At 59.6% G+C, this 14047-nt stretch overlaps 1 protein-coding gene across 1 annotated transcript; it reads right to left on the reverse strand.

The window, feature by feature from the left end:
- Window positions 1-225: 225 nt before the first annotated feature.
- TGME49_310190 (PIK3R4 kinase-related protein (incomplete catalytic triad)) lies at window positions 226-13988 on the reverse strand. Its single transcript, XM_018782612.1, has 8 exons — window positions 12541-13988; window positions 11579-11772; window positions 11144-11294; window positions 9328-10576; window positions 8621-9190; window positions 3797-8219; window positions 1652-3513; window positions 226-1308 (listed from the first exon to the last, which is right to left on the reverse strand). Exons 1-8 carry the CDS (start codon window positions 12999-13001, stop codon window positions 1132-1134), a joined length of 9087 nt encoding a protein of 3028 aa, XP_018635581.1. The 5' UTR covers window positions 13002-13988; the 3' UTR covers window positions 226-1131.
- Between the last annotated feature and the right edge of the window lie 59 nt (window positions 13989-14047).

A 14047-nucleotide genomic window follows, 5' to 3' on the forward strand; every position in this document is an offset into this window, starting at 1 on the left:
CGCTGAAGCTGCGCATTGCCAGAGAAGCTGGAGACTGAGTAGGCTGGCTCCTTCATTCTCCCGGGGCTGGTGGTAGTTCCCGACTGAAAGAAAAGAAAAACGTGCCGAGTGTCTGGTCGCCGCTGCAGTGATCAACCCCTTCGGTTTGGTGATTCACTTGGAATTGTGACAGACTGGATCGGACACTCAAGTCGTTCACAATGAAGTATTCTTTCTGCTGCGAATGCTTGGTAATCGGAGGAAACGCAGTTTCGAACATGCGCGAATTCTAGTGTTGCCCCAATCGTGTTAATTGCCGAAAGGGAGGGGTGTTCACGTGCGTGTACGCTCTCGCGGTGCTATTTCACTTCAGCACCAGAATACCTCGATTAAAGAATCTCGAAACAGTAGCAGCGAGAGACTCTGCACGTACATAGCGGGCATTGATAACGTACAGATGCACACAAAGGTTGGCTGTTCAAATATATCCTGGATACTCTCTAGCCGTCTCGACGCTTCTAGGGTTGCTGCTCGCTCGGTTTTTTCACTAGAGACACGCTGGTGAACTTCGCGTGAAAACGGACCCAGGATTGGCAGTGCACGCGCTCTAGCTGGAGGTTGCTGATGACAGATGATAGAAATTTCACAAGACGCGCAAAGCAGAAAAGACTGCAGAAACCGGTCCGTCACACAAACCCGCTCGTTTGTGCACGCAGGTAGGAAACGGTGTTTCGGAACCTTTTTGTGGTAAGAAAAACAAAATCTTCTGAAGATCTGTCAAAGACCCGCCACCAAGGAAGTACCCCCACGTAACCGCCCACTGCGCACGTATACGTTTCTGCAGAAATAACTCTACAATCCGTTTCCGGTTTCTTCTTTTTCGCCGCTTCAGCCGGTCGTATTTGGCGCCGACCGCAGTCACCGAAAACGCTCCTGCTGAATTATCTCTCGTGTTCCTGTTCCATTCCTTTACGGCAACTCCTCTCGCGTGCGGTCCGCGGCCGTTTCACCTCCATATCTTCACGACACCGTCACGGCCCGAAGAAACAAGCAAAAGTTGCTGTTGAAGCTCAACAAAGGAGAGATCCAGAATTGCGTCTCTGTGCTGCACAGAAGGGGGTCGCGGCCCGGCATCTCGAAGGCGATCTTCGTTTACAGAGGAACTGAAACCGTTTTCTCCACAGTAAGGTGCGAAACACGAAGAGCCGCGGCGGCCAAACGTTCCTCTTCTCTCGCTGCAGGAAGTTCCGGGGCGACAACAGCAGGGTTCCTCGGTGTACATCGTTCTCCGAAACAAACTGGAATGTGAATTCGTGTCACCGTCCGAGTCTGGAGAGACGCCAACGCCACCCAAAAGCCTCTGTGCGGTGTCGCTCGTATCTCTCTCTCCACATGCACTCGGGGCTCTTCGCCCTCTCTGTCGTTCCTCTCCGGAGACGCCCACATCCTTCTCGGCTCCGATCTCTGTCCTCTTGCACGCCTCTCTGCCCGACCTAGAGGGTCTTCTCCGCCTCGAAGCAAATGCGGAGTGGCTGTGGCGGGGACACCGTTCCTGGACATGAATCACCGTGTATAATCCACCGTCTTCAGAGTTGACAGTGGATCTTTCTTCTGACAACTCGTAGAAAAAAACTCCTCTGTCGCCCTGTCCCCCTTCGAGCGAGCCGCCCACCGTGCCAGATAAACCCAGCCCCTCTCCCTGGCCCGCACTGCCCCTGTGGGCACAAGAGTCTTCGGGCGCGACAACCACGTAGGCGTCGATGCCGCCCTTTTGTTTGCAGACGAACCTCGCAGTTCTTTTCTCCCCAACGTCCACGTCCGTCCCGAAGGGTGTCCGACGGGATGCAGAGAAAAGCCTATCTCGACCGAGATACGCCTCGCCCCAGCCGGCCCGCCGGAGGTCCGCTTCGCCCAGGTAGCAGGCGGAAGCCGCCTCCAGGCCCCAGTAGCGAATGCAGCGGTCGTTTCCTGCCGTGAGGAAGAAGGCTGGGGGCCCTCGGAGAGCTGGCGGCAAGAACAGACATCGAGGACAGTGGGGGGAGAGAGCGGTGGCAGCGAGGCCCGCCTCGATCGTCTGGGTCGAGAAAAAGGAGGCAGAGGAGGCAGATGCGTTCGGGGTAACAAGCGACGACAGGTCGAGTTGCTCAAGCCAGAAGCGCGGAGAGGCTCCGCTCTGATCGTCCGACTCCAGAAACATCCCGGTTTCTCTGCGCCCCCGAAACTCACGACTATCACTCTGAGTCTTCCCTCGATGTTGGTCTTTCATGAACGCTCGCGAGACTGCGAGTCGACCAACATCGTCGACTGTCTCTTCCTCCGAGTCGGAGACACCTTCCTCTCCACACGCGTCTGTCTCCTCCATGCGCCGCGCGAAACAGCTGGTCGCGAACGTGGCGACAACGCGCCCGGTCTCGAGGTCCACAGCGACTGCAGCGCCGGTGTCTCCTCCGACGAGACAGAGGAAAAGACAGCTACCCGTGCTGTCGGGGCCTGACGCATTGCTGTCTCCGTCAACTCCGGGGTCGCTCCAGGCGGTTCCACAGGCCCGGGCTCGAGACCCACTCGCCGCAGAGCCCGAAAAGGACCCGGGGGTCTCCTCGCTTGAACCCAGGCGAGTGTCTCCGTGGGGGGGCGTGAGGGCCTTCACAGGCCCCGACAGACCGACCCTCTGGGCTGCGGCTCCAGAGGCGGTCGGACCCGCGGCGGCGACGTCCTTGCAGGCACGAGGGTCGGTCTGCGTGGTGCGCACCAGGTGGAGGGGACAGGGGCGAAGCTGGAGAATCACCGGCGCGAGGCGGCCCTCCGCGCGGACTCGCCAGGCCCGGAGGGGGAGGAGAAGGCGGAGGTCGAAGAGCAACAGCGCCCCGCCTGCAGTCCCGAGACAGAGGAACTTGCCGTCAGCGGAGACACTTTGTGCCGTAGGCAAGCCCCACCAGGGCGGGAGGGCCGCCGCGGAGAAGACGGGGAGCGAAGAAGCTCGCAAGTCGTACGCGCCCACATGGCCGTTCTCCAGAAGGAAGAGGAGAAGCTGTTCGAAGCAGCTGTCGAAGTGGTCGAGACCCACGACGCCCCGAGAGACCCCCGCCGCCCCAGCAGCCCGCGCAGCCAGAAGGCCCGGGTGTCGCGCGCGGCGCGAGGCCAAAGAGAAGAAAGAAGGAAAGCTCAGGGAGGCGGGAAGGAGCAGCCGAGAGAGAAGGCGAGCCTCGGGAGAATGACATGCAGAGGCCGAGACGGCCCACGAGAGCGACCCCGACACCCCTCGGCGCGGCAACGGCGAGAAGTCCGGAGCCCGGTGACGCAGAAGCAAAGACGAGGACGGCGAAGAAAAGAGGGGAAACGCGGGAGGCGGAAGCGACAAGAGAAGATGAACGCCAGCTCCCCCCCCAGAAGAAGCCCCGCCTTGAGAGCTATCGAAGCGAAACAGCCGACAACTCCCGTCAGACCCACCAACTGCGAGAGCCCTGGTGTTGTGAAGAAACTTGAGGGTCGTTGCGGTCAAAGGAGACGGCAGGCTCCAAGTCGACAGCGGGGTCGCTGAAAAGAAAGAAAGCAAACGTGCATAGTCTCGTGAGAGATGTGAGAAAAAGAGAAGGAAAACATCTGGATCATCACAACGGCGTCAAGACCTCACAATCTCTCTCCTTCTTCTACCCCTTCATCTCTTCTGTGTTTTCCTCTTTGCTTATTACCTTCTCCCCCTCCTTCCATTTTCTTGTTTCATTCTTTCTGCTGCTTCCTCCCCTCTTTCTTTACTTTCGTCTCCGCTCTCTGTTTCCTTTGCTCTGCTGCTCTTTGCGTCCTGAGCCTCAGCGTTTACCCCTTCCGTGTCTGACGATATCGGCGCAGCTCCAGGCGGCGATTCGCCCTTCGACCGTGTCCATACAGCCCGTGACGAGAAGGCGGCCATCTTCAGTGCTGGCGAGCAGGACTCGGTGTCCAGAGTCTCCTTTCCGTCCTCGCGGGCCTCGGCCCGCGGCGTCGCTCGTGTCTCCAAGCTGCGGACTCCCCGTGGTGTCTTGCTCCAGCAGCATGCCGACTAGCTGGCCCTGCGGCCGCCATCTGGCCATCTCCGCGAGGCCGGGGACTGCGCAGAGAACCACACCGCAGCCGGTGGTCGGGAGTCGAGAAGCACCCGAAGGCCCTCCAGCATCTCTTCCAGAGCGAGGGCGGCGGCCCGGCTGGGCGCGGCCGCCCGGAGCCTCCCCGTCGGGCTCCTCGGGGCCCGACGGTGCACTCGCCCTACGCGCCGCACCGGCCCCTACGGATCCGGAGCCGAAGGCGCCCGAGAGCTCGCCAGCACCGCCAGTGGCTAGGGGCGGAGAGGATCCCGAGTCCCCAGAGGAGGCTGCCTGTGTTTTCGAGGCGTCTGAAAGCGAAGAAGTTGTCCGCTGAGAAGAAAGAAGCGACCCGGGCGCCGTTGAAGCCGCTGAGACCTGCGGGCCAGAGAGCGGCAAAAGCCGAGCGAGCCCGACGGAGGCCAGTTTCCCTGAGGCCCTCTCCGAGGCCGGCGGAGAAGGCGAGTCGAGGTGGTAGGGCGAGGCGACAGGTAGCGCGGACGCAGAGACAGTCGAGGACGCGTGGCGAGAAGGCGACCCTCGAGAGGCGCCCAGAACCGGAAGGTGAAGCGGGTGGCGGAGCAGGAGAACTGGAGGCGAGGCAGTCAAGTACGAGTAAAGATTCAAAGTCCCGCTCTCGGCCGCGCCTGCCTTCTGCAGGCGCCCGACTTCCAGGGAAGGACGACGCGGCAGCCCCAACACCACGCACCGCCAGTCACGCTGCAGCGGCGACGGCAGAGAGAACGCCCGCGAAGCAGATGAAGAAGAAAGTTCGGGAGACATAGTGGAGCGAGGCTGGGGCTCCAGAGGAGACAGCGAGGTCGATCGGGAAGGCAGGGCGTCGGCGAGGAAGGAGTGAGGTCGAACAACGCTCGCTGCGCAAGCACCCAAGACGGCGGCGTGGAAGAGATCGAAGGGCATCGGGCCCGAAAGGCGAGAGGCGTCAGAAGCAAGGAGGTCTGCCAGATCTCCGCCGGTCGCAGGAAGGCCCAACATCGCCTGCTGGAGAGAAGGAAGAGGGCGGCGTGTTCCCGCCTCTGCAGCGGCTGCCACAGCCAGAAGCTGAGCAGCTCCTAGCGCGGCGGATCCTGCGCTTTCCAGCTCGCGAAGAAACCCAGTTCTCGCCGACGCAAATCCTCCCTTAGAACAGACGACAGGTTTCGCTCTGAGGCTGCCTGCCTTCCTCTCGCCCGAAAGGCCCCGGCCGCCGTGGCGGTCGAGACACAGAACGAGACAGACGGGGAAGAGAGAGGCAATCTCGCAAGAGCTGCTGCTCACGAGAGATGCAGGGAGGAGCGGCAGGAGAGCCTGGAGAGGCGACAGACGGAGGGAGGGCAGGGAATGAACAGTAGTCGGGAGAGGGGGAGACAGCAGACAGGACATGAGGAAATATTCGCGAGCAGCTGTCTCCGTCTTGGGCGGATGGAGACACGGACAGGCGTCGTCTCGCGCGCCCTCGAGGCTCTCGGCCGCCTCGTCCACCAGTCCCAGAGGTTGGCCCGCCGGCATCGCCTCGTCCAGCGAGTCCGCGCCCGCAGACCCGAAGCGGGGCGAACTGTCTCCGCCGTCGCCCCGCAAAGAGCCTAGCTGACCCGAAAGAAAGGGGAAAAACGCGAGCCGCGCCTGAGACGCATGCGAACGGTCCACGCTCCGCAGGTACGGCAGCAAGAGAAGCAATGCGGAACGGTCCGCCGCCGCCAAACCCAGAAGGATGCCCAGACACTTCAGCTGATCTCGCGAGAGGTCTCTACACACACCCGGAGAAACCAAGGAAGAATCAGAAGCGGAACTTGAAGAACACGAAGGAGAACTCGGAGAAGAAGTTGAAGCGTAGAGGACAGATTTCCGAGAATAGAGAGAAATCTTGACGTGGTTGTCGGCGAAAGCGAGAAAATCCGTGACACGGTTTCGCACTAAGCCCGGTTGTTTCCGAGATCGCTGCCACTCGACAAACGCAGCGAAAGTCCGTTGCATGCGTGAAACTGCATGCGTTTCGAAGTCTTCGTCTTCGCATCCCGAGCTAGCGTGTTCACTACTGAGCCCACTTTCCTTCTCTCGCCTTCCTGCTGCCCCGTTTCCCCAGTCGTGCGTTTGGAAGAGAATTCGAGCAAGAGGATCTGTGCACGCGCTCCTCTCTGAACTGGCGACTGCGGCACCTAGCGCAGCTAGAGGCTGTCGGAACTGAGGCCCGACCAGTTGACTGTAAACTTTATGCGTGAGAGGCGGCCGCAGCCACTGGGGCAGGTCCTCGACAGAGAGGAGTGGCGCTTCGGCGGCGCTTCGAGGATTGATGTCTCCGATGTCTCCGTCGCATTCTCGCCATTCCTCAACGCCTCCCCCTCCGTCCCCTCGAGTTGTGAAGGGGGCCAGGAGAGGCAGGAGGAGAGCAAAGCTCGTTGCGGGGCCCCAGAGGGTCTCCAGTAGCCCAAGCAGGTGGAGAACTTCGCTTCTGACTGCCGCAGACGGCAGGACCAAAAGCGGCAAAACGCGTGTCTTCAGAAAGGAAAGAAGGCCGCCGAGGAACCGGTTGCTGCCCCCAGGCGACGGGCCGTCCGGCAGTGGTTTCGCCGCCCTCGACAAACCAGACGAAGCCCCACCGGAGCTGGCTCCTCGCCCAAAGGACGAGGCGAGGAGGCCCGCGCTCGCCAGCAGCTGCAGGGCTCGCAGCGCCGCCAGGAGGACCTCCTCCCGGGCGTCTACGAGTGCCTGTTCGCAGCAGGGGAGAATGCAGGTTTCCACTGTCTCTCGCGCCCCGCCGCAAAGTCCAACGCGCCCGAGGCCGAGGGTGACAGCGGCGCGAATCGCGGGCGCGAGCGGGTCGTTCAGCTGCATGATCAAATACGGTAGGAGGAACTGCTGCGCCTCCTCGGCTCCGAGAAAACTCGCGAGGTCGGCCACTCTCTCCAGCAGCGCCAGCCGCTGCACAGGTTGCCGGCTTGTGAGGAGCTGCTGGAGCAGTGGCTTGACCGCCGCCCGGAGCTGGTGCAAGCGCCCGTCCAGAAGCAGCCCTGAGGCGGGAGACGTCGCAGAACCCCGCAGGCCAGACGCGCCACCGCAACTCTTTCCAGAGACTCCCAAAGTGTTTCTAGAGACGCCCACACACCCCACGGCCTCGGAGAGAAGACCTGCCTCGGCCTGGGCGCCTGCCTGCAGCTCGAGACAGCGCGCCGTCGCCAGGAGGACCCCGGGGAGAGTTTCGGCGACTGCGAGTCGAACCACCAGTTCGCCGTCGCTGGTCGCGAGACGCTGAAGCCGCGGCAGCAGCAGTTGCGAGAAGAACACAAAGAAGTCGAAGGCGCCAGACGCGAGACTCCGCGCCGCAGCCCGGTCGTCAGATGCGTCACCTTCCGCCTCGACGTCGGTATCCCGAGGGTCTTCGTCGAACCAACGCGCCGGCGGCCGCTCCGAAAACAAGCCACCCTTTTCGAACGCGACCTTCTTTCCTGCCTGCTCGTCTCGTTCTGTGCCAAGGCGCCCCGCCGGCCCCGAAGGAGACCGACCCGCAACTGGTCGGTCCTCGGTGTCTCTCTCGATCCACGGAGCCTCAGGCAAGTAAATCTGCGAGAGGGCGGCGGGGAGGGCGCGGACGGCTGCAGCTCGGACGGCTGGGATCGGGGCGTCGAGAGCCCGCAGGAGAAATGGCAGGACGGAGTTTAGAAGCGAGTGGAGCGTCGAGAAACGCGCGAGGAAGGCGAGTGTAGACACCCCACAGACGCGGACCTGAGGCGAACCGCAGTGCTCGAGAGTCGTCCCCACAAGCTCCACAAGAAGAGCCACGCTCCCGCGCCGCAGCCCCGGCGAAGCGCAGGCGGGCCTCGCCAACGAGACGGCGGCCTCCAGAGACCCCAGGGATGGATACGAGACGAACCTCGAGTTGCAGAAGGCAGAGATAAATTGGGCCTCTCCGCGAGCTTCTCGTGGAGGGAAGGGAGTCGACAACGGAGAGGCGACCACGCTGTTCGTCTGTGCTCTAAAAGGAAAACCCCCGTCACCGTCCTCCGCGACTTGTGTTTGTCCCGGTCGTGGAACCTGGGCGTCGCCGCCAGAACCTCGTGTCTCCGCTGCATGCGTGGTGGACTTAGAAAGCGAAGACTCAAAAGATCCTGGCGAAGAACGAGGAAGAAAGAGACCGTCGTACAACGCACGGCGGTCCGCCTCGAGTTCCCGGAAAACCTCTGCGGGCGGCTGCAGACACACAGCACTCGTGTTTTCAGGACTGCATGTAAGAATTGTTTTCAGACCCTCTCAGTTTAGCTAACTTCCTTGATAAATCCGTGGCACTTGCCTTTTATAGCTTCGAACCCCCTCAGACACAACTTCCCATGCATTTGCCTCGACAGAGTGGCTAGAGAAGTCGCAAGGAAACTTGAACCCCAGGAAACGCCTTCCTAGGCTCCCATCTCCCCGGTGCATCTCTCTGGTGCATGCGATCCTATGTTTGCTTTTCTTTTTTCTTGAGACTCTCGTGAGCGTCTGCCCTTCCATCCATTCTCTTTCTTAGCGCCCCTCTCTCGCTTCCACTGCGCGTCGCCTCTCGTGTTCTTGGTGTTCCTTTTTTCTCTCTTCCTCTCTTTGTCTTCTCTCACCAAATGCTTCTCCACAGCGAGACGTCCACTCTTCCTCCAGAGAAACAGGAGCCTCGCGGAGAATCTCCGAGCAGAGTCGAGACTCAAATCAGGGTGTGGAACTTCCCCGAACCCTCCCACTGCTTCCGCCGCTCCTCTCGCTGCTGCTTCTCTCTCCCTCCAGCCTTTGTCAGCCTCTGCGCCGGTTCCTGCCGGTCTGGCCGCGGGTGAGGCCGTCGCGAACTGCGAGGCGAGAGACGCGGCCCCTGAGGTGTCTCCGAAGGCTTCCGGGGAGGTCCGAATCGCCCCTGTTGGAGCCTCGACGCGGGGCTGCGCAGGCGCGGAGTCGACGGGGGGATGTCCGAGAAGGTGGCGAGTGTCATTTTTCGGAAACGCGAGACGAGAAGAGGAACAGGGAGGAGACGCAAGGGAAGAGTCGGCAGAACTCGAAGAGGTTGGAAGAGACTGGAAAACGGAGGCAGCCGCTGCGACTGCTGCAGCGGCTTCGCGTCTGCGTGAGGCACCCCACGCTCCCACCAAGGCAGCGACGGCCGAGCAGTCCGGGGAGGTTACGGCGCTGTGGAGGATGCACTGCATGCACAAGCAAAGACAGTCGAGACGCAAGGGTCGACTCCGAATGCGAGGCAGGACGATTCCGCGAGAGCATTGAAACCCCCTCTCTGTCGTTCTTTCGCGCTTCTCGACATTTGCGTCCACTTCTTCCTCACCTGGTACATGACTTGTGGGTCGACACTGGCGACGTGTTGCTCGACAGCTTCTTCGAGCATCTCCACGACTCTCTGTTCTCGCTCTGCGTCCCCTGCCTCTGCACTCGCACCTTCTCTCTCCCAGGTCGTCCAGCCTTGCGGGTTTCCCTGCGTCTCGGCAGTGTCTCCGGTGTCTCCTATCGGGCCTCGCCGTCTCCGCTGGAGCGTCGCAGCCACGAAGTGAGGGAGGAACGTCCACACGAGAAGCATGCGGATATCGGGCTGTTGGTAGGTCGGGTGAGTGAGCACGGTGAAAAGCGGCAAGAAGCAAGAGAAGAAGGCGGGTGGAAAGAAGGCCGCGGGACTCCAGGGGGCGCCCCAGCGCTCAAGACAGTCCAGCGCCGAGAGACGCGTCTCCGGCTGTCGAAGAAAAATGCCCTCCTGCAGCGCACGGCGAATGCATGCGCTCCGGACGCCCCTCAAGGCCCTCGCGAGAGCGGGCGGGGACCGAATCAAGGGAGGAACAGGAGAAGAAGGTGAGGGCAACGCGAAGGTCCCGCAAAGACTCCGAGAAGCAGAACGCGAGTGGCTCGATGAAACTCGAGGATTCTCGTACTCGTCAACTCCCTCTGTGTTGACACCCGACGGTCCACAGGGTCGCCGTTCAGGTGTCTGCGACAAGCGACATGTGGATAGGCCTTTCGAGGTCTCAGAGACAGAAAACGAGTCTGTCAGGAAAGGAGAAAGAGAAGAACTGACGGTCCTGTCTGCCTCGCCGAAAGGGCGTCCGTTCCTCTCATCCTCGCCTCGCGCGTCTGACGCCCCTGTTCCTCCGCCGTGCATGCAGTTGCCGTCACCTACAGGCTGGCCTCGAGGGAGTGGCGTATCGGAGACTCCCGGATGCCGAGGCCTGAGGGCCTCGCGGGAGGTGTTGCGGTAGTCTACATGTACAGGACAACTGTCTGTCGGATTTGGGACAAGTCCAGTTCTCGCACACTCTTTCTTTTTTTCAAGTCTGGATGCACTCTTTGCTGCGTCTTCTCGTTGCTCCAAAAGCGCCTGTCGTAGCTGAAGAAGCAGCGGCAGATCCACCACGCGCTGCTGGCAGCCTGGCACATCGGTGAAAATTTCAAGGAGAGTTGCAGCCATGGAGAAAACGTCTGCGCTCTGAAGCGCCTGTACTGAAGCGAGAGAAAATGAAGAACGCGGAAACGCCGAAGAGGCCTGGTCGCAGGCAGACCGCTCAGAGTTCTCGGGCGCCGAAAAAAACCTGGACACGCATGCAGCAAGGACTCGCGAGGGGTGATCCAGAGACGGAGACGGTGTCAGAGAAATCAAGAGATCGAGGCTCGGAGGAAAGAACGGACGCGCATGGGCGCAAAGACAAAGGGAAACGGGGGAACGTCGAGAGAAAACGTGAGCAAAGAATTTAAACAAGAAAAAGGCACCGCACACATGTATGCTCACACGACTGTACAGGGACCTGCATCTCTGTTCTGCTTCAAGAGATATAGAGACAGATATACGCATGCAGATAGAACAGTGTTTTTGCATCCAGACGGGAGGAGAGGACTGCGTCTCAGTGAAGAATGGTCGGAACGCGAGAAGGTCCGAGAGGTTTCCTGGGATGTCACTGGCGTATGCGCGGATGTATCGAAGCTCTGAAAGACCCGCGAGCACCCACTGAAAAGCATGCACCGCGCGTATGCACTCACGGAGCAAGACGTACTGTGACAAAAGCTTCCCAACATGGCATCGAGACCAGCAGGACTGCAACATGCACGAGAAAATCCGTTGATGCAAACCTCATATTATCTTGATCGAAACCAGGACGAACCTCTCAGGCGCGACATGACACTGCCCCGTGCAAGGTCCCCCGAAGAAGGCAGTCAGCTTCCTGCCGTCGGCGAGAGAGAGGCGCAGGGGCTTCCAAGGCGCCGCGTCGATGAGGCAGGCATGCAGCCACGAGGTAATTCCTACGTTGGCTCCTGAGCCAGACACCGACAGACAGACAGACAGACACGCGCGCATGCAGCCCCGCGTGCATGCACCCGAGGAAGGCTCTGCCTCCAGGCAGCCGAAGGAGCGCAGCTCAGTCCGTCCTTCCCGGAGTCGCATTTTGGCAACCGAGAGGAACGAACAGAAGGAGACGAGGAAGCAGGGAAAGCAGAAGAAAAGGGAGCGACGAAGAAGAAGGCGAACACACGCAGAGACAAAAAGACGAACGGAAAAAGGAAGGCTCGAGAGCACAGAATTCGCGTCTTTCGCCTACCTTTAATGTCGCCGTGGACGAGGCCGAGACTGTGAAGCTGCGCTACCCCCAACAGAAGTTGAAACGCGAGAAACAGCTGCTGAGATGCAGACAAGAACGGTCGAGCGTGGAGTCTGTCCGAGAGGCAATGTGCGAAGAAGCGACGGAGCAGCAGCACCGTTCGATCCGATGACAAAACCCGGTCATAGGAACACCTGAAAACACAAACATGCAGCACATGACAACATCCATATGGCCACCTCAATTCCAGACAAACGAAACTCTACGTCGATCTATATATATATATATATACATACATATAGATTGGAAGCGCTGCCGGGGTCGGTACATCGTGCGCGGTGCGATTCCCTTGGCATGCATTGAAGGGTGAGTGTCAAAAGGTTCTGCAGCGCTTTGGGTGCAAACGCAGCGCGACCAGCGCGAGAGTCAGAAGGGCCTCTGAGAATTGCACTCGCCGCAGACACACTCCAAGTTCTGAATCTGAGTCTATGCTCGCAGGCTTGTGACTCCAAATGCTTGCACAGAACGGACCTTCCTATATATATATGTATATATATGTATATAAATAAATAATATACATAGGTATGTATATATGTATACAGATGCACATAAGTGCATAGAGACTAGAGGTCTAATTAAATATGAATGCATATGTACAAAGTGATTCTGCGCTCGGCTGTCGGCTTCCGCGAGAGTCTTGCATGCGTGTGAGACTGCGCCACGGTTCTTCTTTCAGCCAGGTGGCTTTTTCGATGAGACCCGATGAGACTCGCGAATCGCGAAGTGGACAGGGAGGCACTCTCCGAGACGCATTCCTCTGTCGGTGCGTTGAAAATGCCAGTTCTCTACGCTCGACTTCCTGTGTGTTGCGTTCAAGAGTTCAGGAACGGGCGAACACCGCTGGTCCAGCGTCGACCCTGTGTGTACGGCCCACAAGCCGCGCTTCTCTCCCCTTCACGTACACATTTGGATGGATGTCGGGGAGGAGTTGTGCCCTGTAGGCGTCGAGCACAGGTCCGTATTTCTGCAGATAAGTCTTGGTACTTGCTTGCGGCTCTTTTCTGACCAGAAGCTTCCCAACGCCGACTCCGTCCTCTGGCGTAAAAGTCAAGACCGCGCGAAAGAGCCGCGAAGTGCCTATGCAGCCCAGCAGAGTGAGCGTCGGGAACTCCGAGACGAGGGCAGCGACGTCGTCGGGGAGCGCCCCTCCGGTCACTGCGTTTTTCTGCGAAGAAGCAGGCGCCGCAAAGAAGAAATTCGATGCGTTTGCCGAAGAACTCGAGAGCAGGGACGCAGACGGATGCGGTTGCCAGTGCCCAGTTCCAGACGCGCTGTAAAAGGCGTTCGGTGTGTACGTCGGAAGAGGCGAGGGCGAAGACCCCCCCGTCGACGTCGTGCTCGTCGTGGCGACTGTGTTGCCCATGGTTTAAAAAAGAACGGAGGCCGGAAAAGTTTGGAACGCAAGGAAGGACCAAGGAAGGAATCAAGGCGAAGCGGCGCAGCAGATGAGCAGAGCGAAAAGGACGGCGAAACAAAGGAGTGGAAGGACGGTCGCGGGAGAAAAGGAAAATGAGAGTCGACGCGAGACAGACGGGGAAGAGACGCGAGAGACGTGGTGGAAAAGAGAAGTGAAGGAGACAGATAGGAAGAGCGAGGTGAAGGCGACGGCAAAAGAGACAAGAAGAGAGAGGAAGGCGTTTCACCGGAGCGGCGGCGACCGGGAAGGCAGTTTCTGGAGAGGTAGCGAGTTTTCCAGTCCGAGAGAATTCGAAAGACAGGCACTCCGAGTTAGAAGAAAAGCGAATCATCAGAAGCAGGAGACTCGAGGCAAGCCGACGAGGGACGGTCAGATTTCCAGGGCAATTTCCCCTCCAAATTCGCCTCCTCTCTGGAACCGACATCGGCGCAGAGCGGCGGGGGCCCGGAGACCACTCTAGTACGGAAGTCGCGCAGGGCCGGCATTGTCGCGCAGAAAAATCGTTGCCACACAAGAAATACGTGCTAAATCTCTTCGAGGAAGCAAACAAAGCAGCGGAAGACGGCGAGAAAGTGGAAGAAAGAGAGTGCTAAAACAGAGACGGACAGGCTTCCGGTAGACACTAGCAGTCGACAAGCGCGGGAGGACCGCAACGGGCTTGGCCTCCAACTCGGCACCGAGCTTCTCTGCGTTTTCACAGTCTTGGGAGTTGGAAGATCCTCCAAGAAGACAGAGGTACACGTGTGAGAACGGAAAGACGCTGTGGCGACGACAAATTCTGCGTTTTAAAGTCGAAACCTCCGCGTTCCTCTGCGACGCCGAGAGCTCCTGTCTCAGCGAGACAAGCTGCTGCGATTCTGGCGCAGATTCCACGGCGAAGAGCGAAGAGGTATGCAGTTTGTCCTCGCAGCTTCACGCTCTTCAGAGCAGCAAGACGAAAAATAGAAACACGGATTCAGTAAGCTTCTTCGCAAGACACGTAAGCTCTTTAA

Source organism: Toxoplasma gondii, chromosome XI (genome assembly GCF_000006565.2).
Source record: "Toxoplasma gondii ME49 chromosome XI, whole genome shotgun sequence".
Classification (NCBI taxonomy): domain Eukaryota; phylum Apicomplexa; class Conoidasida; order Eucoccidiorida; family Sarcocystidae; genus Toxoplasma; species Toxoplasma gondii.